The sequence below is a fragment of the Magnolia sinica genome, chromosome 13 (genome assembly GCF_029962835.1).
Source record: "Magnolia sinica isolate HGM2019 chromosome 13, MsV1, whole genome shotgun sequence".
In the NCBI taxonomy this organism is placed as follows: domain Eukaryota; kingdom Viridiplantae; phylum Streptophyta; class Magnoliopsida; order Magnoliales; family Magnoliaceae; genus Magnolia; species Magnolia sinica.
In genome coordinates, this window is record NC_080585.1 from 10,231,510 (window position 1) to 10,257,605 (window position 26,096).

At 38.7% G+C, this 26,096-nt stretch overlaps 1 protein-coding gene across 4 annotated transcripts in view; it reads right to left on the minus strand.

The window, feature by feature from the left end:
• LOC131222755 (DENN domain and WD repeat-containing protein SCD1) overlaps window positions 1-26,096 on the minus strand; it is a 96,043-nt gene that overhangs the window by 37,502 nt on the left and 32,445 nt on the right. For all 4 annotated transcript variants that reach the window (XR_009160178.1, XM_058217933.1, XM_058217934.1 and 1 more), the window contains exons 8-17: window positions 24,287-24,507; window positions 23,960-24,014; window positions 23,773-23,856; window positions 23,330-23,525; window positions 22,994-23,123; window positions 13,037-13,100; window positions 12,918-12,962; window positions 5,906-5,981; window positions 5,718-5,791; window positions 5,582-5,632 (exon numbers count right to left, since the gene is read on the minus strand). Coding sequence is in view for 3 of the 4 variants with exons in the window: in XM_058217933.1 (XP_058073916.1) it covers window positions 5,582-5,632; window positions 5,718-5,791; window positions 5,906-5,981; window positions 12,918-12,962; window positions 13,037-13,100; window positions 22,994-23,123; window positions 23,330-23,525; window positions 23,773-23,856; window positions 23,960-24,014; window positions 24,287-24,507 (996 nt within the window). In the remaining variant the exon portion in view is untranslated. The remainder of the gene's footprint in view (window positions 1-5,581; window positions 5,633-5,717; window positions 5,792-5,905; window positions 5,982-12,917; window positions 12,963-13,036; window positions 13,101-22,993; window positions 23,124-23,329; window positions 23,526-23,772; window positions 23,857-23,959; window positions 24,015-24,286; window positions 24,508-26,096) is intronic.

The following is a 26,096-nucleotide window of genomic DNA, read 5'->3' on the forward strand; positions in this document are numbered from 1 at the left end:
GAAAATCCGATTTCTCTAGAAATTTTTTCTAAGAGTAATTACTAAGGGGATTTTGACCAATCATTTTCATTTATTTTGAGAGAAAAAGGGATTTAGGTGAGAAAATCGAGATTAGAGAGCGTGTGCTACCAAAAATCCAATCAATTAGTTTTTGCTATTTTAAGCTATTTTCTATTATTTAAATTACTTGGAATCTGTGAAATGAATTTAGCAATCAAGGATTTTGCATGTTTTATATGCTCAATCATGGATTTAAACATCCAATTTTTGAATTTAGAAAAAATTGGGGAATTTGAGGAAAATCCAAAATTTCCCCTATTTCACCCATTCAAATTGCACTTGAGGAAAAATCATGTGAGTGATGCTAATCTACATATTGATGGAAATTTTTGGAATTTTTGAAAAAAAAATAATAATAATTTAAAAAATTTTGAAAAAAGTTACATTGACCAGATGTTATTTGTGCCTTATATTTATGTATTTATGAGTGCATGTTGATCTTAACATTGGCCAAACTCAATTATTTATTTTCAAAAATAAATTTAATCTTTAAAAAATATAGAAAATAATTTAAAATATTTTTTTTAAAATACATGCATTGTACATTATAGGACAAATTTGGCTTTTGAATGTATTGGTTGTGTTTCCATTAACTTATATGAATTGACTTTGAATATAGATGTATCACTTTTGTAAAACAATGCATAGTTTAGGCCTTCTATAAAGGAAACTAATCATGTGTAATAAAAAAATTTGTAATCTTTTGAGTTTTAAGTGTGTATTAATGTTTTTTTTAACCATCCCCTGAAATTCCATTGAAAAATCCAACCAATTTCCCAATGTTTCCTAAAAACGGCAATACATTACGCAATACATGGGATATTTCCCATGTGATACCCAACATGTTTCAATATCCCAAGGGTACGATACATGCGTCGATACTAATATTAAAAACATTGATTCTACATTCACAACATATAGACATTGGTGATCACCATCTTCCTCTTTCGAAGATTATCAATTGTAAGCACCTAACTCCTTCTCACCAGCTACGCCAAAGCTACTACCTTAAGGGAAGCCACACCAAATAAAAATATTGTGTCCCTTATACTCTCCTGAAGATGTCCCAAGGATTGACCTGTAGAAGGAATAGAGGCTGGACTTCTCTTTATTCCATACAAACACATCTTTACCACCCCATAGTGTCAATAATATATGGAGATATAAGGGAGAAAATCTAGCCTTTTTACAATGAAATTCCACCAAGTTGTAAAAGATGGGGAAAGATCCCCAACCCAGAGAGAGAGAGAGAGAGAGAGAGAGAGAGAGAAAGTGTGTGTGTGTGGTTGCATTTGGATGATTGACCATCGACAATCTCAGAAGGAATATGATCATCAAGAATGCATATTCTCTTTGCCTTAAGGAGGGTTTCACCCATTGTGATCTTACCTCTTATCTATAGAGGCATTTGATGGGCCTCTTTGATATGGGATGGTTATGCTTGCAACAAGTGAAGTTGTTGCACAAGCATGGAAAATGGGGAATCAAAGGAAAAGAAAGAAAATTCTATGGTGACTATCACTGCTTTCCGATTTGTGGTCCTTGTGTAGAGAACGGAACAACAAAGTTGACAAAAAATAAATAGAAGGGACTACATGCAGTCTTTTAGAGGGCCAAAGGAAAGCAACCACTTCAAGGGTTGTAATTAGGAAGATGTTTTATAGGTATTTGGGGGATGTGGATGAAAGGGTGTGGAAGAGGCCCCCTTTTTGGAATTAATGAGGAGAAAGGCAGGTGTACAAATGTTTAAAGAAAAAAAAAAAGAAAAAAAGAAGCGAAGGTGTACAAATAAGTTCCCTTTTACTTTTTTCCTACTTCCCTTTTTTATTTTAGAAATTAAAAGGGGTTAAGGGAGGTAGAGATTCATGGGATCTTCGTGGGCACATTCTCTCCCCTCTTTCAATTTTTCTTTTCCACATGAGGAAAGAGAGAGATGCAAGAGAGTTTGAGAGTTAAGGGGTCGGGAGGGAGGGAGGCAGTGGTTTTAGGGAGCATAAAAGGATGAGAGGGTGCAGAGCCCCCTTTTCTGGAATCGATGAGGAGAAGAAAGGCAAGTGTAAAGATAAGTTCTCTTTTACTTTTTTATTGCTTTCCACTTTTTCTTTTTTGTAAATTAAAAAATATAAAGGAGAGAGCCATGGGGTCTTTGTGGGCACAATCCCTCCCCTCTTTCAATTTTTCTTTTCCTCACAAGGAACAAAAGAAATATGGGAGAGAGAGAGAATCAAGGGGTCTTTGTAGACCTCACTCAAAATCATGTGTTGATATGGTTTGATCAACAACCCATGAAGCATTAAAAGCATGTTCCAGAACAAGAGTAATAAGGTCAATACAACCTTTGCATATTCTCTAGCCATGGATCGGTGTTTCTTAACACGTTGACGAGTTGGTATGTGGACTCCTCCTTGCCGAAGAAATCTTTCAGATGAGTAAGCAATGGAGCTTATTCGTCTCTTGGAATGGCTTCATCAGCTAAAGATGAGCCCTGGTGCCAAAGACTCCATTGTGTGGTCACAAGAAAAATCAAGTTGCTGGTTGGTCCAATCCTTCTACAGGGTGAAGAATGCGGTGCATTGTCTTTCATGTTATCCAGCAATGTCCCCCCTAAAGTAGTGCTATTCACATGGTTAGTGAGGAGGAACAAGATCCATGCTATCAACAATCTTAAAAAGAGATCGATAGCAAATTAGTAATTCCTAATTGTTGCTTGATGAGCATGAGGGAGGAGGAACCGGTGGATTACTTCTTTTTCTATTGTTCTTTCGCCCAAAAGGTGTGCGAAAAGTTTATTGTTTTCCTTGGTACTCCTTGGGTAATGTCGGGCTCCATCGTAGGAGTCTTATTAGCTTGGCCGGGGGGTGGCTCAATGAAAAAGGAGATATGGTAAGGAAGTTAGTGATGATGGCAAGAGAGAAATGGGAGGGGTTTCCAAAACAAAAGGGAATTGGAGATGGATGTTTATAGGAGGGCCGAAAAGAATGTACTTCGTTGGGTTTCTTGTATAAAGGATTATGATCCAAATGAGTGGTCAATCCTAATTCCTAAATGAGATGTAAATAGTTTGATTTGTTTTTGTCTGTTTCTTGAGCCAAGTACTCCCTCTAATAAATCTCATCAATATTCAGAAAAAAAAAAAAAAATAAATAAAAATTTGAGATCTTAACCAAGTTGAGGGATCTACAAATTCCAATGCTCCTCTAATATTCTAATCTATACCCTTAATATAATTCTTTTAGCAAGGAAGGACGGGTCGATACTGTGGATATTAGCCAACCTTACTAGACAAGATATAAAACCTTTGTTAGTCCTTAGAGGCTTGTCGGTCACTAGAGGCATACTCGGCTAAGAGCAACATTCGAATTATCTCCAATATTATTGAAATATGTCCAATATTATCTTTATCTCGAGTTCAGCGATACCGATAACGCTGGTACCGATACTGATAACGCTAGTAGTATAAAAAATTCCAAGTATTAGCAATGTATCGCTAAGTGTCATCAACGTAACAATATCGCTAATGTAATTGCTAATATTTTCAACTATGTAAATTCTAAGTGTCACTTGCATTGCCAATGCATCAATATCACCAATGTATCGCCAATATTTTCGACTATTTAAATTCTAGGTAATGCTTGTATCATAAGTGTATCGACGATATTTCAATAATATCGCAAACGTATTGATATCATCAAAATTATGTTTATTAGAAAAAAATTTATTTCAAATTTTTTTCATGGGCACATGGTTGTATGTAGTGTTCAATTTGTACTTGATAATATTGATAATATCTCGATATTATCGATATCGCAACATGCGCAATAGCACATGGTTATATGAAGTGTTCAATTTGTCATTGATAATATTGATAATATCTCGATATTATCAATATCACAACATGCGCGATATTAAAACCACAATCTTTCATTTCCTTTCCAACTGTTGATGATTTCTTGGTGAAATATCATGTGTTGTTGATATTTTGCAATATCGATGGATGTTTGGATGGAAGGTTGGATGGTTAAATAGGCTGGATGGGATGGTTGGACTAATTTCTTACAACAGCACATGCTTTTAAGGCCCCATTAAATGGAAACTTGTTATGTATGCATTCCTTTTGTAATTTTTTTATTTCTAAACATGCAAATATTTACATTTTAACATCTCCTGAAGTTTCGTTGAAAAATCCACCGTTTTTCCCACGTTTCCCCACATTTCCAGCTATCAACGATATTATCGACGATATTGATACTGTTTCTGTATCCCTAACCAACGAAACTTGTAGCAATACCGATACTTCGAACAATGGCTAAGAGGAAAATGAAATTGCAGCCTACTTGGCTAAGAGTACAATGCCTGTCAGTCACTAGAGGCATCTTCCCACCACAACCTTTGGGAGGCAAATGAACATGTAGAATCTCTGGCTAGAGAGTAACAAGGCCTTCATTATTAATGAGGCTCCATAACTCATACAATCAACTTTCGTTTTTTGTTTTGGATTTTACTTATTTTCCCTTGTGGGTAATGCGGAACAATTGGCGTAACACACAGCAAGGGGCATGATTGTGCAAGCATGTCACTGGTGTTGGGACAAAATGTATCAATGGTCTCCTCGCTATTTTGTGCAACCAACCACTCAGGCATGTCCTTTCCATTTTTGGCCCACTAGTGGTTCATGCATGTGCCATCATGCTCAATGGGCTTGTCTAACACTACATCTTCAAGCCCTAATTGTCAGCAAATTCCCCTTTGTCAGGAGAATATGTAATGGTATGGCTAATGCATGGCATGCCGCATGGGGCATGACTGTCTTAGAATGCAAGTGGTGTATGGAAAACACAAATCGTTGGGATCCACATTATTTCTAACCAACCACCAGCATGTCCTTGAGCATGGCCCCTCCATGTGTGTGTGGCTGGCAACTGCTCCTTCATGACCCTACATCACTTGCTTACCCTTTCATTTTGCAGTTAATAGTTGAGCTTCCTGCTTAAAAAAAGTGTAATAGTTGAGTTGGGGGATAGTACCAGGTGAGACCATGTTGGCATGTGAGTGCTGTTAATGTGAGCCTCTGTGATGGCTGGTTTCCAAGAGCCTGGGTAAGAGAGGAAGGTTGATTTCTAGTTGGCAGCCAATTGTTAAGCTTTTGCCAATTACCATTGAGAAGCCTGCCCTGAATTGCCAGGAGAAGGCTATGATGCTGCTCTTGTTTTCCTTTCAAGAAGCCACCATTGCTAATCAGAGAGAGAGAGAGAGAGATCTGACACGCTGATCTTTAGAATGCAATACTTAAAAGTGATGTAAACATATTGTAAAAGCATAGTAGGTCATCAATGTTGTCATTTTGCTTAAACTATATGGAGAAATAATTCACCTTATGGTTGATCCAAAACTATTTCCTTAACAGAATTAACAAATAGGAGTACATCTGATTTAGATTAAATTAAATTATTCAAGCAACACCAATTCAGCTATCAATTCTCTATTTGCCAATACATTTCCCGATTTCAGTTAATCAACTTACCAATTCCTTCACCGCAATAAACTGCTCATCAGTCAGACGACAGCTCCATCCCTGAGAATAAATTTCCAGTTAATAGAACAGAAAGTATCAACACATACAGGAAGAACTCAAACCAGTGATTTCAAGAGTTACACACTGAATGGATGTGTTCCCTGATACATTCAACAAACCCACTGCCTCCAATCCCCTCCGCATCGGACTCGATCAGAGCTGCAAAGAGACAAATGTATCAGAAGCTCAAACAGATCCAAGCTGTCACTTACCCACAAAAAGAAAGCCTTGATAGCAGACTTTGAGAAACTAGATGACATTTCATAAGCATACCAAGGATTGTCCCATACTCAAATGATGCAAGAGGGTCATCAGTTGCCCCAAGCTTCAGAAGACGCAACCACAATCCCTGTAAACAAAGAAACCTTTGACTCAAAATCAAGAAGGTGCTCAGCCATGAACAATTTATCACACTAAAGAATCAGAAATATTCATCACAAGACTTACAGACCAAAAATTCATTTTTGTTACTCCATACAGTGGCATTTGCCAAAAAGTTCACAGAATCACTTATTATTTTACACTTTTGTGTAGGGAATATAAAGCAACTCAGTGTTCAAGAAAAGCAAACTATGCCAGCTGCAAAAGAACCATTTATAGGAATTTCGAATTGCAACCTTAAAAGAGTGGCAACAGCCAACAAGAGATCAAAGATTGCAATGGTATCATCAGGATGGGATGTGGGCTCAGGTCAGGACTCAGGTACAAGACAGTTACAATCATGAAAGCATCAGAAGATTTTTGGTACACTTTAATCACTTGTATTTCTTTCTGTATGTTTTAAAAAAAAAAAAAAAAAAAAATCAAAATCCCACCAGGTACCAATTGCACCTGCTAGTAGCTTGATGTTAAGAAGGCACCCAGTAGTTCTTTTTTCTTTTTTTAACTGAGGGGATGTTTTGGGGAAAGAATGGAATTTCTCAATCTGGTTGCTTATCTTAGTACATGAAACCTGCAGCCGGCTGAGCATTCACTGGCTCTGCACAGAGCCGGTTGAAGCACAGCTGCCTTTGTGCAGAGTCAGTTGTAGCTCAACCGCCTTTGTCCTGCCTTTTGTGCTGGCCTAACCCTGTTTCACTCTAAATAGATATGACCCATTCATGGGTCTGTATGGCATATCTTTAGTTGTGTAGCTGCTCTCCAACGGGGGCCACTACAGTTAACAAGATCAGGTGGTCTTGTTTCGATAATGTGGTATCTACAATGGTCCACTATTTCAATACATGCAATATATATTATCTATTATTTTTATACATAATTGAGCTCAAGTGTGGTATGGGTATGGGTTAGGTATACCCACACATGGTCCATTTATTAGTCAATCTAAAAAAAAAAAAAAGAAGCCAAACTCACACCCACACCCATACCGAGCCCATGTCAGCCCGACTACTTATTGGGCACGCCGAGCCTTGGGCAACCTTAGTTGTAGAGGAACTGTTGTCTTTTTCCAATAGTTTCATGAATTAAAAGGCGCATGCTACTATTACTAACTAGCAATTTCCAATTATAGGTTAATTGATTTATTGGTTTGTATATACATGATATTATGCTATGATGAGGTGGTCTCAAGTGCAACCAATTGAACTATAAGTTATGGTCCAATGCATAGCCCAATCCCAGCCCAATGCTGAGTCAGGCTCATCAGGCTGGGTGGGCTACCAGGCCCATTGCCAGCCGATGCCAAATAGATGGGAAAAGGCCATGATGGTTACGACTTACGATGACGATGATGATGATGATGAGGAAACGGGATCCATAAAGCTGAACCCCAAATAGCTCATCAATGATGAGTGCAACGATAATGATTATGCCCTTTAACATAGCCATTTAAAGAGCTTCTCTTCAAAATGACAGCACCAGTGAACTTAAAGATTCAGACGGTCCAAAGTTCAATTCAATGAGCCAGCTCTTGAATCACCCAATAGGCCAAAAAGCAAAAAGAATCTAAACACGTGAACATTGATCGATCACCTACAAACAATCAAACTGAGGGTCTACCTCTTGGAAAGGCTATGACCAAAACCCACACCAATTGGATGATCCTAACTGTAAGAGCATGTGTGCTATGTGTCCTGCATCTACACCCTGATCCATAGCTCAAGTGGTAGACTGAGTGAAAGATACCTCGTTTCAACACTGAGGTCATGGTATCGATTCCCTAGTGGGGGTGGCTAACAGTGAAGTGTGAACCAACAGGGCTTGTACTAACAAGCTAACCAAAAAAAAAAAATTGTACTCCTGCATCTCAACATTGAGATCAATCGAGCCAACAATTCAAAAATTATCCGTTGCTTTATCTGTTTTTTAACACATCCTCAAAAGGTACAACTGATAGGCTAACAGTGCTCTAATACCTCCCATTTCTATCTCATTGCTGCAAAGTATTCTTCAACTGACATCTCAGTTTGTTGCATGATTCTTATTTCATGATGGCAGACAAACACAAGCCATATCCACAATGTTTTACACCATCTTTCCCTGACCGTGTCTTCATCAAAGATGACTTGCTTGTCCCAATCAAAGAACTTTTACACCATTCCCCAGCAGTGTTCGTAAGAACAAACAAAATCATTCATCACCACAACCACGATGCCCTCCTCAAGCCATGTTCTAATTTTGGTAATTCTTGCATTACAAATCTCATCCAGAACCTCATATTAGGGCTAAAGGTTGACGTCCAAAAGAATAAAAATAAAATAAAAACCAATGTCATTTTTTCCTTGTCAAAATCTGTATCTGCACCCTAGTTTCCCTTTATGTAAAACAACCTACAATAGTTTGCCTAGCTTCTATGTGACCTTGAACTGCTTGCTCGAGCAATCAATTCCGTATTGGTCATCGGCAACAGGTACTCCCTTGACACCATCAAAATCCTCAGCTAGATGACCAAAATCCCAATATGATAGCAACTTCAACCAAATTCCAGACCACAAATTTCAATGGAGAGAACACAACATAAAAACGAAATCAGGAGATCTTTAAACAAAGTTATGGGAGCATGTAATCAGTTAAAAGTATGAGTGATTAATAATCTGCAATTCCCTAAAAATAACTTGGTCTTATAAGACACTAAGAACCCCTCTTCTTAATCCTAGCACTTCATTTCTTTCAATCTTAACCTTTCGTTCTTAAATAACTAATAACAATGACTAACTCTAAAATACCCTCAAATCCCATTACAACCTGACACATTATCTGTAATTTTGCCATAACTTGCTCAAACAACATTGAATTTTCACAACCTTGGCCCATTGGATAGGCATGTCAATAGACCACCCAAGGATAACAATTTTTGACATTTCAACATTTTGATACTTGATAAATGGCCCAAAATCATAAAGAAACCAGGGGCGGTCTAATGCAGGGGCATTTTTACACCGGGCTCGAGTGGGGTAGCCTGTGAGATGTGGGGACACACTCGAAGTAGGTGACCCATGTGATTTGGGGCTCACGAGGGAGGTCTCGTATTCGAGACTCCTCACCGGGGGTGATTAATGCGCATTTCACAATGGCTCGACTGGGGTAACTTGTGGGATGCGGGGACACACTCGAGGTGGGTGACCCATGTGATTTTGGGCCCACGAGGGGAGTTCGGCTGAGGTCCTAATCCATGAGATGTGGGGCCTGGGCCATGAGACAAAGGGATTAATTCGCTATACTCTAACAGTTCGAGCTTTTAGAGCAAGTGGTTACTTGTCCTGCATCAAATTGGTATCAGAGAGGGAGGTCTTGTGTGCAAGACTCCTCACCGGGGGTGATTAATGCAGGGGCATTTTCACACCGAGCTCAAGTGGAGTAGCCTACGGGATGCGGGGACACACTCAGGGTGGGTGACCTATGTGATTTGGGGCCTACGGGGGAGGTCTCGTGTTCGAGACTCCTCATCGAGGGTGATTAATGCGCATTTCACACTGGGCTCGACAAGGGTGGCCTGTGGGATGTGGGGACACACTCAAGGTGGGTGACCCATGTGATTTGGGGCCCACGAAGGGAGTTTGGCCGAGGTCCTAACCCATGAGATGTGGGGCCTGGGATATGAGATAAAGGGATTAATTTGCCATACTCTAACAGTTCGAGCTTTTAGAGCGAGCAAGTGGTTAATTGTCCTGCATCACAGTCAAGCCATGCACTAACTGGATTCCAAAGACTATTAGATTAAGGGTTAAGATTCAAGATTGATTAAGGATTAGATTGTTTGGGCTTCAAGTAAGGTTTTCTTTATATATGAATACTTGCTACGAACTTTTCTCCTGAGGATCTTTTATTATTAACAGATTATTTAAGTTTGTAGGTCTGGTTTTGAGCTATGTTCTCTCCCTCTTATTCGCATGAATGCCCCCTTTTGTCTTTAGGGCCTTTTTGGATTCGTGAAAAGCATGGGAAAGGAATTAGTATTTCTCGGGAAACCTTATTTCCAGGAAACTTTGGGAAAGGAAACATTATTTTCCTTGTTTGTGTTTCAACAAAAATTTCCTAGAAATTTAGGACCTATTTCCAAATTTGTTGTTTGGAAAAACATTAATATATATAGCCAAATGCTCAGCTGCACACCAGTTCGCACGTGACGAAAACTCATCATACGTGACGAGAGTCCAAAATCTGAACAGTCCACATGATGCAGCACCCCATGAAAACCCCAGGGCCCAACTTTTACTTTGATCCAAAACTTTGGTGGGCCATGAAAAAAGAAAACAGTTTCCTCCCTTGATTTACATCTCTTTGCTATGGCCCATCAGAGTTTTAGATCAGGGTGAAAATTGGTCCTTTAGGGTTTCATGGGATGCCACATCACATGGACTGTTTGGATTAGACGCCCATGACACGTGTGCAAACGTGCGCACGTGAGCATGCCTCTCTCTCTCTCTCTCTCTCTCTCTCTCTCTCTCTCTCTCTCTCTCTCTCTATATATATATATATATATATATATATATATCCTGGCAGTTGTGGGGTGCTTATGGCTGAATTGTGGCATATGTGAGGTGCTTGAAGCTCTAAAGTGGTACATGTGGCGCAAGAGACTTATTGACTCATTGACACACGTAGGCACTTGAAGCTAAATGGTAGCACTTGTGTACATTGGCACATGTGGCATATATGGAGAGCTTGAAGATGGATTGGCACATGTGGGGTGCAAGAGAAGATGGGTTGTGGTACATGTGACGCATTAACACGCAAGACACTTTGCATATGTGGCGTGCAAGAGAAGATAGATGGTGGCACATTACCAAAAGTGGGACACTACACGTGGGGTGCAAGAAAAGATTGATGTTGGCACATATGACACAATGGCACATGTCCAATAGTAGCACATGTGGGACATAACAGAAGATTGACGATGGATCAAACGACACATTAGCACATGTGGCACCTGTGAGGCGATTGAAGATGGATGGTGGCACATTTAGGTGTAACTCTTGAGAAACCCATTTTCCAACCATCATGGGAAAACGCTTTCTTGTGGTTGGAGGCGGGAAAATAAATTTTCTGATTTTCGAATAAAAAGAGGAAGTGAGAAATGGTGTTTCCAACAAATTCCCACCATTTTTTGAAGTATCCCCGATATTATCCGTATCTCCAACTCGGCAATACCGATTACACTGGTAGTCTTAGAAATTCCAAGTATCGATGATATATTGCCAATCTATTGATATCGCCAATATTTTCGACTATGTAAATTCCAAGTATCGCTTGTATAGCCAATATTTTCAACTGTATAAATTCCAAGTGTTGCTTGTATAGCTAATGTATCGGCAATATTTAGATAATATTGCCAATCCATCGAGACCGCCAAAAATATGTTTATTAAAAAACAATCCATTTCAGTTTTTTATGGGTGCTTAGTTGTATACAATGTTCAAATTGCCGACAATAATATCGATCATACCATAATATTATCGTTAGTGCAAGTGCGCAACGTGGGCAATATCAAGACCACAGTCTTTCATTTCCTTTCTAGTTATCGACGATTTCTCGGCAAAATATCATGTGTTGATATTTTAAAATATCGATGGATATTTGGATGGAAGGTTGGATGGATAGATGGGATGGATGGAATGGTTGGACTAGTTTCTTACGAAAGCACATGCTTTTACGCCCCCATTATATGGAAACTTATTATGCATGCATTCTTTTTGCAAATTTTTTATTCCTAAATATGCGAATATGTGATATTTTAATATCTCCTAAAGTTTCACTGAAAAATTCCACCATTTTCCCCAAGTTTCCCCACATTTCTAGTTATCAGCGATATCGATATTGTTTCTACATCCCTGGCCAACAAAACTTGTAGCGATACTGATACTTCAAACATTGATTCCTACAAAGAAATGCTTTACAAACAATAAAAAGTAGGTTTCATGGGAAATGGAGCTTTCTTTCCTTTCCTTTCCTTTCCATGAATCCAAACAGGCCTTTCGTTTCTTTGGTTAGTTCAATGTATTCCACTTAGTTGCATGCCCTCATTGCGTTGCTAAGGAATGGTGACATTTCACAATTCACACAACCTTCAAATAGGACCCACTAACTAGATAACTCCAAATAGCAAGCATCAAATTGTTTTCATTGTGTTCTACCAACAGAAAAGCATGGCTATCAGAAATCCCCAAACTTTGGAACCACATACCCTTGAATGAAATTAATGAATCTTCACCAATTTTCTGGAAAAGACACCATGCACAAGATCTTGTCTGCAAATTGGTGAAAGGCTTGCATGTTGAAAAAATGAATGGATAAAGGAAATTTCATCACAATAATCAATTATCCTTTCCAAAAAAAAAAAAGCATAGGTTAAAGTGAATTTAATTGAAAAACTGAAATGGTAAATCAACTATAGAATATAAAGCTAATACGGCTACCACTTCAGATATGACCACAAAATCTTCCCTTTGCATGCATGTCTTGCATGTCCAAATATCATATCAGTAAAACAATTAAAGCCAAGGTATTCCAAAACAGTTACGTAACGGTAACGGTGGTAACCGTGATGTGTTACTTACGGAAAAATTGATCCATAACGGCCCGAGGGTTATGGGGCTGAAATAGGTTTTTTCCCACACCAACCCACTCACATATAACGGCTCATATCGTAATAGCAGTGGCCGTTGCAGCAACCATTACCATTATGAATTACCTTGATTAAAGCAAAAGAATCAAGAATAGAAGTATCCACAACATGTCAAGAAAATCGAGATGCCATTCATATCATTATGCTGAATATTCATTGAATCCTATTCCCTGAGTATCTCCTAAAACCTACAACATAATATGATGCGGAAGAGTTTCAAACCTGCAGTTTCACTTTTATGTCCAGAACCATTCGTTCTCGCTCGGCCTGTAACAACAAAAGTTAGCTAGCCGAACCCTATTGTCAAAGGTTTCTAATACACAATGATTGAAATAACTTACAGCCCTCTCCCTTGGACTAAGACTTTCTGCTTTCGAATCCTTGCTAGCTAGCATGGAAGGTGAGCTGGTAACATAAGATGCAACAACAAAAAGAGATTAAAAAAACTCAATTAATATCAAACAAAATTATCAAGCACGTGTCTATGTATATCTGATTGATATGAGGCTTGCTAGTGGGCCGTGCAGGCAAGACTAAGGGTTGTTCACTAATCCATCTCTAGCATCTCTGCTATGCACATGGCAATTGTCTAGGGTGATCATAAGCATTGATCTCACCACATGAACAGCCAAAAACAAAACAAAAAAATAAAAATAAAAAATCAAAGACTAATTAACTATACACTATATTAGTCATCGCATCAATAGTGCAGGACTGTCAAAAAAGATGTCGAGCAAAAGAATGAGAACCATATTACATTCACTGGCCGAATTTCATAAAGGTAGGATGAGCAGGATGGACTGATCAATATTTTTTTGGGCTACAGCCTGTGCATGTGACAACCAAGCAGGTCGATTCTTCCAATCAACCTAGACAATTTCATTCAAGGAAGAGATCAATGGTTCCAATAAACCTAGACGATTCCATTCAAGCAACATGGCAGACCCCTACCCCCTTCTCTCTCCCATGCCTTTGATGTGTGTGTAGTGCTCGTATACATGTGTACTGCTTCCTTACATATGTGTTGCGTACTGCCTACATACATGTGCGTACAGCTCTCTCAATAAACCTAGACGATTCCATTCAAGCAACATGGCAGACCCCTACCCCCTTCTCTCTCCCATGCCTTTGATGTGTGTGTAGTGCTCGTATACATGTGTACTGCTTCCTCACATGTGTTGCGTACTGCCTACATACATGTGCGTACTGCTCTCTCACATACGTGTGTACATGATATAGGAGGGAAATGCACCGAATCCACAGAGCGGCCGTCCACAGAAAGGAATCTGAATCTGGCAAGCATCTAAGACTGTCAGAAACCCTCGAAGATTGGGCAATTAACGAGCATCTTGAGGAACAATCAAACCAAATTTCAACAAGAGTAAGAGAAGGGGGAACCCCTTCCACCTCTTCTTCTCTCTTTCGCTCTACTCAAAATAGAAATTCAAATTTCATTTCGAATTTCCAAAAACTTCTTTCAATCTTTCAATCTTCCAAACATAGTACCTATTGAACTAACCTAACCTCTAACAAATCGTGGTGATTAGTTTGCTAATCACAGTTAACCCTTAATCAAAACTAACTCTAATAACTTTTGTAATTCCCTAACTAACGACTAACAAACAAAAGAGATTTGACCAAAATAGCCTTACAAAATAAATTTTTACGAAAATCTTAAAATCTTGTAAAAACAACGGAGGATGGCATGTGTAATGGGAAAGCTCCTACATCATACTCCCTCAGTTGGGGAGGACTCACCCTTGAGTTGACAACTTTTTTCCTCACTCGCCGTCATGCTCAAGTTAGTCCAGGTGCCGGGTGTGGACCATTGAGCCCACAATTAAGGGTTCCACCATCCATCCAAATCAAATACGGCATTCCTCTCCCAAATCATCAAAAGACCATTGTTCAATGGACCATGATCACAACATCTATAGAGATGGACGATGAGATATACCAGTGACTTGGATGCTCCTGAAACAAAGCATCAACCATTGATTAATCTCACATTGTCTCCTGATTCATGACAAAGCCCCATGTCTCTCATCCCCAAGCATAATGACAGAAATTTCAAATTTCATAGTACCATCTTTTCATGTATGTCAATGCATAGACTATCAAAGATCCCCCTGTCGTCTTAACTTGGATGCAAGTCAACCAACATTGATATCCTGTCAACATGGATCAAGGCAATCACTATAGGCTCGTCTATACCGGCAAATGTCAGCACGGCAGTGCCCAACCGTCCATAGTCACTATCAAGGTGCATCTAAGGTGCTCAGCAATACGAAAAGTGCTTCTTATGATGGTTGAGGCATTGGTAGGCTCTTGCGAAGCATCAAAATCTCGCCTTCAACACCATGCACAATCTCATTGTCTGCATCTTCGTCATAATAAATATAAATCAGATCTCCCAAGATACTTGGTAACTCGAACATCTCCACCAATGACTTAAATATCGATAGTATCAGCTGATATTGAAAAGAAACAGCAGGGGAAGTTGAAAAAACCCCCTTATCGTCCAATACATTGCAGAATATGTACAGATACATTGTGATATTTTGATTTTATTACCAGTATAAAATGATCGATATCATTGACACATGCGATATATGCCAATGATATCAACAGTGAGTCAGCCCAATTTTGGGAAAAAGATAAAAGAATAATCACAAAAAAAAATTTAAAAGAAAACATTTTCTCTGAAATTTTTGAGGGATTACATTCCTGAAAGGATTCAACCAATGATTTTTATTTTTATTTTTTTAAAGAGAGAAAGGAGGATTTAAGTAAGGAAAACAAGATCAGAGAGCATGTGGTACCTGAACTTAATCAGTGAGTTTTTGTTAATTTAAATTGTTTTCTCCATGGTGTGTCGTAAGAGCTGTTACATAATGGTAACGGTGGTAACCATTACATGTTATGGGGTCGTAAAAGCTGTAACACTTGTTACGCAAAAAATGACACATAACGATCCATTACGAGGCCGATATTTTTGTTTTTTAATTTTTAAAAAGACCGTTACGGCTTGTATTGCAATGGTAAGGTGGTAGCCATTATGGCCGCCATTATCATTACAGAATACCATGGTTTTCTCCCGCTCAAATTTCTTAGAATATGTGGAAAAAAGTTAGAAATCCATGATTTTACATGTTTTGAATGCTCAATCATGGATTTTGAACTCCGATTTTTTATCTTGGAGACAATTGAGGAATTTAAGAAAAAATCAAAATTTTCTTGATGTCATCCATTTAACTTGCAATTAGAGTGTGGAAATCATGCGAAAGTGCTTGTAGGCGAATCTATAGACTGATAGAGGTTTTTTGAAGTTTCGAAGAAAAAAAAAATACCTTCTCAGTTAAAATACTAAAAAAACTTTACACTGTCCAACCAATATTTGTACATTATATTTATGTATTGATGAGTGTATGTTGATCTTAACATCAGCCACAATCATTTATTTTCAAAAATAAAGATATTTTAAATTATTTTTTAAAATAAATGGACCACAGATTGTAGTACAAATTTAATGCAAGCAATTAATACATTCAATGTGCTAATAAATTATATGCATTATAGAAATATTAGTGATTTTTGCATTTATTATTTAAAATTTTATTTTAGAAGTAATTAAAATTTGTGAAAATATTTGAGATGATAATATTTGTTGTTCCTAAAATTCTTTTCACCAAATGTGGCCATATAGGTAGAAAATGTTTGGAAAAGGCAACTGAACATTTGTTGACATGGGTCAAAGTGCAACTACTGCGGACGCGTCAAAAAGCAGTAGGGTCTCCCATTTGAAGGAACACCTAGCGAGGGAGTATCGGAATGTTGTCGACTACCCACGTATTCCAAAGGAGGTGAGAACACAAATGAAAGAGCTATTGCATAAATGGGTGAGAATGAGAGGCGAGCACGCTAATCATGAGAGGGAGTTCAAGAGAAGTTCACGCATCTGATCCGAGGTCTTGGGATAGCAGCAGAGGACGAAATGGGGACCCCGAGTGTAGGCAAGTCGTTCAGGAATAGTTACAAGAGTGGAATAGGAACTAGATGAGGCGGTGGAAAACGAGTAGGCAACTTTCGAGATGTCTACGTGGAAGGCTTGTGAGGAGAGTGGAGCAAGGGGTCGCAATGGAGCAGGAGGCAACAATCAGAGGGTGATGGTGGTAGGAGGGGAGGTTGAGGGTTAGGTATGCGTCGCAATAGTAGTGTTCAGGTGCCAAATTTACCTCCAGATCCGGCAATGTATAGGAAAGAGGGAGGTAAGCAGAAGCAATTGAAGGATCTATCGAGTGGAGAGGATGTGAAAAGGAGGGTAGGAAATTTTATGGCCAAGTTTTTCATATGTGGTCACATCCCAGCTATGGCAGTTACGAGAGTGCACTTCAAGAATACAATTACTAAAGTACAATGTGAGTACGAACATCTGGTGCTACCTACACCACATAAAATTATAGGGCCTTACCTAGATAATGAGGTTGCTGAGATATATCATTATATCAACAAGTTGAGACCGTTGTGGGAAACTAATGAAGTCATGTTGACGTGTGACGGATGGACAAGGCAAACCAAGTTGACCATCATAAATTTTATGGTCTAATATAGAGGGGGAACTAAATTTCTAAAGTCCATTGATGCGTCGAATGAAATTAAGAACACAAATTACATATATGGGATAATGAAAGAGGTGATGAGGGAGGTCAAGAGAAAGAATGTAGTGTAGCTCGTCACAGAAAATGGAAGTGCATTCACAAAGCTGGGGAAGGAATTGATGGAGTACACACTATATTGGACCTCGTGCGCAATCCATTACATTGATTTGATGCTTAAGGCGATAGGGAAGAAGCATGTAGTCAAGAGTGTGATTGTCGATGCTCCGACAATTGCTAATTCATCTATAATCACACTTGGCTTTTAGTTGAAATGAGTGCGAGGTATTTTAGATCAACCTAAGAAGATATAGTTCGCCAATAATTTCATTGCCTTAGGAAGCCTCACAAAACATAAGCAACGAGTCAGAAAGTTCTTTACTATAGAGAGTACGTAGATTGGAATAAGAGTAGCACTTAACTAGCTACAACTATTGAGGGGATTGTCATGAGCAACTCTTTTGGGGACCGCATACATGGTGTGGTAGGTATTCTTGAACCCATGTCCAGAGTGCTAAGGACAAGGTATTATATATCGAGAACAGTGGTTGTAACAGTCACCAATGTTACTGATGTGGGAGCGTAATGGTCGTTATGGCCCCCGTAACAATTGATTTTTTTTAGCCCAAAAAAATCTAGAAAAATATCCGAATATTGTAACTATTCCAAAAATGAATTCATTTTTATTTATTTTTTTGACCATGTTTATGGTAGTGCAATGGTACACTTTTTGGTGACAGTGCTATATCAGGTCGTTTGATCTGATGAATTTATGAACCTGACAAGCTTGCATTGATCTCAAATTGGCCTAGAATTCATGCAAGTTATAACACTCATCAGAATAATGCAAATCCCTAAGCATTTGACATCATTCCCCAAAAGAGATTTTAAGAAAAAATTGAACTTAAATTCATATGAATAACATCATCCATTTAGGAGGCCATTCAAATGCCCTCAAATAGTCCCAAAAATCATGTAATGTATGGCATTCATCACACTAATGCATACCCCTAAGCATTTGACATCACTCATCCTAAGTAATTATAATAAATAAATAAAATCAAATTCGGATGAATAGTGTCGTTGATTTTTTATTTTATTTTTTGTGGGGAGTGGGGGGAATCAGCCATAAATTCATGCAAGCTATGGCACCCATTCCATTAAGCCATATCCCTAACCATTTGACATCATTTCCCCCAATAAATTTTTTTTAAAAAAAATTAAAATTAAATTTGGTTGAATAGTCACTGATTTGGGGATAATTTGGGGGACCACTCGATGCCCTAAATCAGCCTCAAATTTATGCAATCTATTAGCAGTCAACCCACTTATGTAATTAGCCCCAGATCGATGGGCATTTTATTGGACAGTGACGAATGAAAAATATTCAATGGTCCTATTTCAAAAAATAAGTGCCCACAAATCAACAATTAAAAGCGTTCAAACAACTTAATTTTGGGATTATGACTTAGCAACAACAGGTCCTATAATTTAAGTGGTTAATTTTAAGTTAATATATATAATAAGTATACTTTTTTTAGGGCGTGAATTAGATGAGGTAGGAGTAACAACTTAGTGGGTGAAGCCCTAACCATACGACCCAACTCAATGTATGTGTTGTATATCCATGCCATCCATCCGTTTTGCCAACTCATTTTAAGGCATGGTCCCAAAAATGCAACAAATGAAAATCTCAGGGGGACAACACAAGAAAAAGTGGCCATTGAACGCACACCATTAAAAACTTCCTAGGGTCCAACATAATGTTTGTTTGCCATGCAACCTATTGATAAGGTCACACAAGCCTGGATGAAAGGGAAAACATAAATAGCAGCTTAACCCAAACCTATGTAGCCCCTAATAAGTTATGAATTGTGGAAGTTCAATCCCTACTGTGTGGTCCACTTGATATTTGGATATGCTTCATTTTAGGGACCATGCCCTAAAATGAGTTGGAAAAACTGATGGACGGCATGGATATACAACACATACATCAAGGTGGGCCCCACAGTTGCAAGCGCAATGAGCATCATATTCATACGCCATCAGTTTATTAAAAAAAAAAACTTTTAAACGTGGCTGTGAAATGGCCACGTCTCATTTCTCATCAAAGCATAAGAAGAGAAGAAAACGAAAAGAGTAAATTTTTTTTTTCCCCAAACGGCCTGGGTGACTATTACAGGAAACCATAACGGCCATTACAATTGCAAATTTCAGGCCCACCCCGTATCTCATAACAGTAACAATTGTTACTGTTACGTATTGGCCGATACGCCCATAACATATAACTGTTTTTGTACACCTTGGCTAAGGACGGTGGATAATGAAACATATCCATTGATAAGTTCCTTGTACAAGTACATTTGGTATATAAAAGATGCCACCAAAGCTAAAGCTCTGAATGCATATAAATGAGTGGATGTAATCACTGATAACCGATGGGATAGGAGTAGGACTCTTGAGCACCCAATTCACAAGGTTGGTAAGTAATTAGATTTAATTTTTTTAGTTTTTTAATACTTTATTGGTTACTTGCATAGTATGAACCTGAATGGTTATTTTCTTGACACTAATAAGTAAATATGTGGAACTTGATGGGTTTCAGCATACTTCTTGAACATCAAGTACCACTACAATCGTAGACTTAGCAAGGACAACAACTTAAAGATGGCGATGGATGAAGTATACGAGATGTGATTCCCCAATTCTCTAGGGAAAGCTCATTTTGGGAACAAGTTAAACAATCTTGCATTTAATTCTTGTATTAAGGTCCCATCAGTCTGTCACACATTACACTGACAATTACTATTAAATGCCATCATCAGATTGTTGCCTTTTGAGATGCAAGTGGCATATTTGAATGCAAAGCTGCTACAAAGTCAAGGAAGACGATAATCCCATATGAGTCATTTTTCATGTAGGGATGCAGTAAAAAGTTAGTTTTCATGTTTTAAACTTACATATGGAACTTGCAAATGTCCCTAATCAATTTGCAGGCGAATGGTGGGCCATGTACGAGAGTGACTGCAAGACCTTGCAACGATTAGCTATCCACGTACTCACATAAATGGTGTCATCATCTCCATGTAAGCAAAATTTGAGCATATTCTCGCTCATTCACATGTGGAACAAGCGGAACAAGCTGGGTTATGAGATTATTTAAAAGCTAGTATTTTACTACTATAACATGAAACTTTGAGAGAAGCAGTTAGGGCAGAAGGTGCAAGAAGAGCAGAAAAGGACCCATTAGATCTCATGATGATCAGTTAGAATGCATTTTATGAAGGGGATATAGATGACCCACTTTACGAGTATGTTTAGTCAACTGACCTAGATTAAGTAGCTAGTCAGCTGGATCCGAGAATAACAAAGTGAGCAGCATCACAGGGCATTGACGTTGATGGGGTTGTAAAGGAAGCAAGATGTCTCCCTGAAGCTTTAGACCCATTTTCGAGGGATATTGAAGGTAGTCATCATCAGGACACGTGGTGGCCACACTCTCTTTGACACTGACAATAACTTGAAGAGTGACAAAGGTGGCAGCAGTGATGTGATGGTGATAATGGTGGCAATGGTAACGAGGCTGATGACGATGATGACGTCCATAATGAGAATCAGAGCTAAAGGCCTCTAAGCTTGTTCGCTGGGTAAAGAATTTGAGCATGCCACATAGGACAAAGACCGTGGCTCTCGTCCACTCCAAGAAATGGTTTTTCAGCTGAAGAATACATATGATCGTTGTAAAGGAAAAAAAAAAAAAACAATTGAGTAGCATTAAGGAAGAGTCTTTAGCACGTGGCATGGGATCCATGGACGTCAGAGGTGGGCAGGAAAGCTCTAGTTCTATGCCACAGTATAGATATGGATCATATGGTTATGAACCTCATGGATAAACTACGGATATAGGCAAGAGTATGCTTATGCGTACAGGCAGGGATATTCAGGATATAACTATGGGCAAATGAATCCACGAGTTGCATGTATACCCATCCCTATATCCAACTCCAGATCCACATCAGCCACAGATGGTGACAAGTACGCAGTACTCACAGATGGATGTACCGATCCAGTATGGAGAGGACGAGTATCAACGGTACATGAGAGGGTATCTTAATTGGTATCATTCTGCTATGACTTGGGTACAGTATTGTTGATTCGTGGTGGAGCAATATCGGCCACCCCTGTGGAGATGGAGATGATGACTTTGAACTGTCGCGCAACTCTATGTGGGCCTCGGGCATAGCCACATGGGTGGAATAAAGGCATGGGTATACTTTTACATCTTTTTTGGCTTTTGAATGTATTGGTTGTATTTTCATGTCTTTTATGATTTTATAAATGGCATCAATTGCATCACTTCTGTCAAACAGTGCATAGTTTAGGACCCTATACAAAGGAAACTTACTATGTACTTGTATTTTGTGATCTTTTGAATTCTACGTGTGTAATTATGTTTTTTTTAAAAACATTCCCCTGAAGTTTCATTGAAATTTTTTATCAATTTCCCAATGTTTCCCATGCGATACTATTATATTTCCATATCCCAAAGTGTGATACATGCGCGATACTGAGGGGCGAACAAGATAGCGTTTCAAAGCTTCAAAGGACTCCAACAAGCAAGAGGCAGATTAAGCAATTCATTAACACTCTTGTATGAATTTGCGGCAATCTCTTTACATAAATCTTGGCGTGAATCTAGAAATCCATCAAAAACCTGAAGAATAAATTAGGTTCTAATACCACTGAACGCAGGAGGGGGACACATCGAATCCATAGTGTGGCCTTAAGGAATCTGAATCCAGAGAGTGTCTCTAGTACGGGCCTCAGGAATCCTCCAAGATTGGGCAGTCCATGAGCATCTTGAGTGTTAATTGAACCCAATCTCAACGACAGCAAGCTAAGGGGCATCTCCTCCCTCTTCTTCCCTCTCTATCCCCACTCAGAAAGGAATCAATTTCTCATTTCAAAATTCCAAAAGCCTTTTACAATATTTCAAACATAATACGTAGAACAACCCTAACTAACCTTAACGAATCTTGGTGATTACCGTGCTAATCACGACTAACTCTGACAACCTTTGCAACTCTCAAGCTAACGACTAAAAATTGATCGACAGTCTAGCAAAACATGAATTTAGGAAAATCATGAAGTCTTGTCAAAACAGGGGAGGATTGTGTGTGCAGCAGGAAAGCTCCTGCATTAGTATTGGTCCCATGTGTGTCTGTGTGCAATGGTCACGCAGAACTAGTTCTATATTACAACTGGGAGTTTCACCTTTATAATACTCCACACCCAACCACCCGCACTCGCACTCGCACTCGCACGTGCACAGACACATGAAATTCTATTGCGCTCACAATAACACTATAAGTTACATTGCTGTGAGTTTGATTTGCACACATGAACAGCCCAGTATATTGATCAGAACCATCCATCAAGTCCATTCAACAATTCATGGGGCCATGATTCAAAAACCTGCGAAAAAATGGACGCATGAGTAGTCCAATCTATCAATCAGAACCAACCCTTCATGGGCCTTGGCTTAAAAATCCACCGATAAATGGTCTCCCTTCCCTAGCAAGGAACAAAGTATAAAATGCCATTTCAACAGGCATAACTCTCAAACAAAAATGTTTTGCATACCTGGGAGTATGCTTCCCTGAATGATCTAGTGCTCCACTTGCTGCTGCAAGAATTGCTCTCCGCTTTTCTTCTTGCTCTTCTGTTCTAATGTTTGAAGGAAACCGATCATTACAGTATTTGGCTCCAGTTCCTGTGGGCATAAGAATAATTAATATTTGATAATTAGCTCAAAAGAACAATGATAAAAAGTTGCAAAAACATGTTTCCTTCCATGCTCCCTTCTCAAAGAAAATCACAAAGAACAAGCAAAGAGGATATGAGCTCATAAATTTTAATCAACGAATTAATGCACCAGCATCAGTTGCATAATCAATCTGTAGAGTATATCAAGAACACCTGTAATTCCTACACTAGGGTCTGATATAGTTATGAACTCCGGCTCTGCTAATGGAGATGGAAGAATTCCGGCAGGGTTTTGACCTCTCCCAATTGCATCTTGTAACTTGTCGAGAAGATTGTTAGCATTGTCATCTGAGCTAATACATCTCTCCAGGTAATCCATGAAACCTTGAGAATCTAAGAATTGTGTTATCTGTAGCAAAATAGAAGTAAAGTAATCAATCCAAGAGCAAACAACAAAGCACATAAAGCACTGAAACCCAGAGATCCCTCAAGAGGAACTGGAAAAGGAGTACGATTGAAAAATAATCAACACTGAGCATAGTTAGTCATGCACATTCCTTCCTAAAAATTATAAAGCAAGAGAAGCAGAAACCAAGGTATCGATTTCAGATTCAATGAAAAATAGGATAATGAAACGAATAGTCTCTTAACATTACCATTGGCTCCGGTGGTTGATTAGTTGACCGAGACCGTTTCTTAAGAAATGCTTGAGAGTTGAATCCATGAGTAGCAGAATTTTCCTGACCAAGAATGATTGAATGAACAGAAAAGCAGAAGAATAGTTAAGAGTTATGGTAATTGCCACAAAAATTATACGGACAGGGAACAAAGGTAAATCCTCACGATGAAATTACGGTATCCACTCAAAATTGATGCAAAGAATCTTAAGAATATCAACCTGCATTATGTATTTAGTCAAAAATTTTAACACTTCCAACCAACCTGACCAATAAAAAGAATATTAGAAGGAAAAAAAAAAAAAGCAATCTGCAAATTCAACAGAAAAGAATACACATCTTCAGTGCTAGCTTTCTATCCTTGTTCTCATTGTTTTTTTATAAATGAAAGCTTCTTTAGATTTCAACTAAAAGAATAAACAGTGTCATCTTTGCTCCAGGAAAATCATGTGTGTATCCTAAACATGTTATGTGACATCCAAGAGAGTATCACCTAAGCTGAATGTCATGCTCTTCCCCCCAGGACTTGCTGCTGCCTCTAAGAGATAGTTCAGACGTACCACCGAAACTAACCTTCATCTGATCTATAGCTACAACTTTTGGATACAATAACTTCATAATCTCACCACGCAGAAAACCAAATTCAGGCTCTGGTATAGGAGGTATTTCTTCGGATGTAATGATATGATTGTGCTCAAGGTCCACAACAACCACCTGCAATAAAGGAAATGAGATTACAGACTCCAAGATTAAAATTAGGCATGACATGAAGGTAGAAGGAAACAGTGAAAAGGAAAAAGTGCCAAGATAACAGCAGCCTACCTAGAGAGAGAGAGGGAGGGAGGGAGAGAGCTTTGCATGTGTATGAGGCAGCTCATATACACACTGCATATCTGCTAGCATGACAGATTGGTACGAGTCGTTTCAGTCCCCGTTAGAACTGTTGACTCAAATGAGGTAGTGATTCAGGCCCTTTGGCAGGGTTTAAGGAAGCTGAGGCTTCTTCCAGCTCCTTCAATTATAGAGGGACTCTCAGCCAACATGAATCAACCCAATTAATCATGTTGGCCAAGAGTCCCTCTATATTTGAAGGAGCTGGAAGTAGCCTCAGCTAGTCAGCTCCTTCACACCCGGCCAAAGGGGCAGAATCTCTACCTCAGTTGAATCAACAGTCCCTGTGGAGCTTGAAAAGACCTCACAGAAATTGCCTTATTCATCTCTAATGATGCCACCAATTACAGCCAATCTGGGATTGCTTCTTGAAATTCAATCAAAAGTAAGCTTCCATTTCCCTTTATAAATGGATTCCATTTCTTCCAGATGGTTGATTGGCACTGACCATCGCTAGCTACCTCTAACCAACCACTTTTCACCATATCGGGACAAATTCCTTTACTTTAAACCCTTCTATTGTAAGAGCCCATGCAATGATTTTTTTCCTCTAAGACTACTGGTGACCTACTGACTGATTGAACGTTTGTTTGTGAATACCCTATTGCTCTGTTCACCCCCACGTACTCCAAATGGCTGGAGTATCATTTTTTAAGAGACAAATGCCATATTATGTTGACCCTTATCAATTTAAATCCAAATTTCCACGCCTCAAGGTGTATAACTATCTTTCAAAAATATATATATATATATATATATATATATAGAGAGAGAGAGAGAGAGGTGTTAAGTGATTTTTGCATCCACTAGAGAACCTCACGGAGACTACAAATGTACCACCATGCCACCATTGTGAACCAGCAATGAACAAAGACTCTAAGAGATGATTAACATGCTCTCCCTCATTCCAATAAAGAGATGATTAACAACCAGAAACTACGATTCTTGCCTACTTTTAAGCTGAACTAGAATAAGGATTCTGTCCAAAGCCTACAATCATATAAAAACTAGTGGCTCTAGGAGGGAACCAGAATTCCAGATGCAATCCAGTGAAGTCAATAGACTTCTATCGCCAGATAGTAGTGATGCAGGACGTGAATTTAAATATGATATGCAAGATTTCAGGCTTAGATCACACCGATTCAGAAACAATCACACAAATTCCACATCCCACATGAAAATCCAAACATTCAATTAAAGGGGAATCTATGCGGGTCCAAGCCGACACAGGCTAGGACTGGACCAATAAAAATTATAAACCAAACGATATCAAAGGGAAATAAAATCAACTACTCATGCATAAAAATCAGTCCCTAATCCAAGGGATTCCCTAATTTCAATTCAAGGAACCCTAAGGTGAAAAAAATGGGCAAATCAATTAGGGATCATGTAATCTAGGGTTAGGATTCATA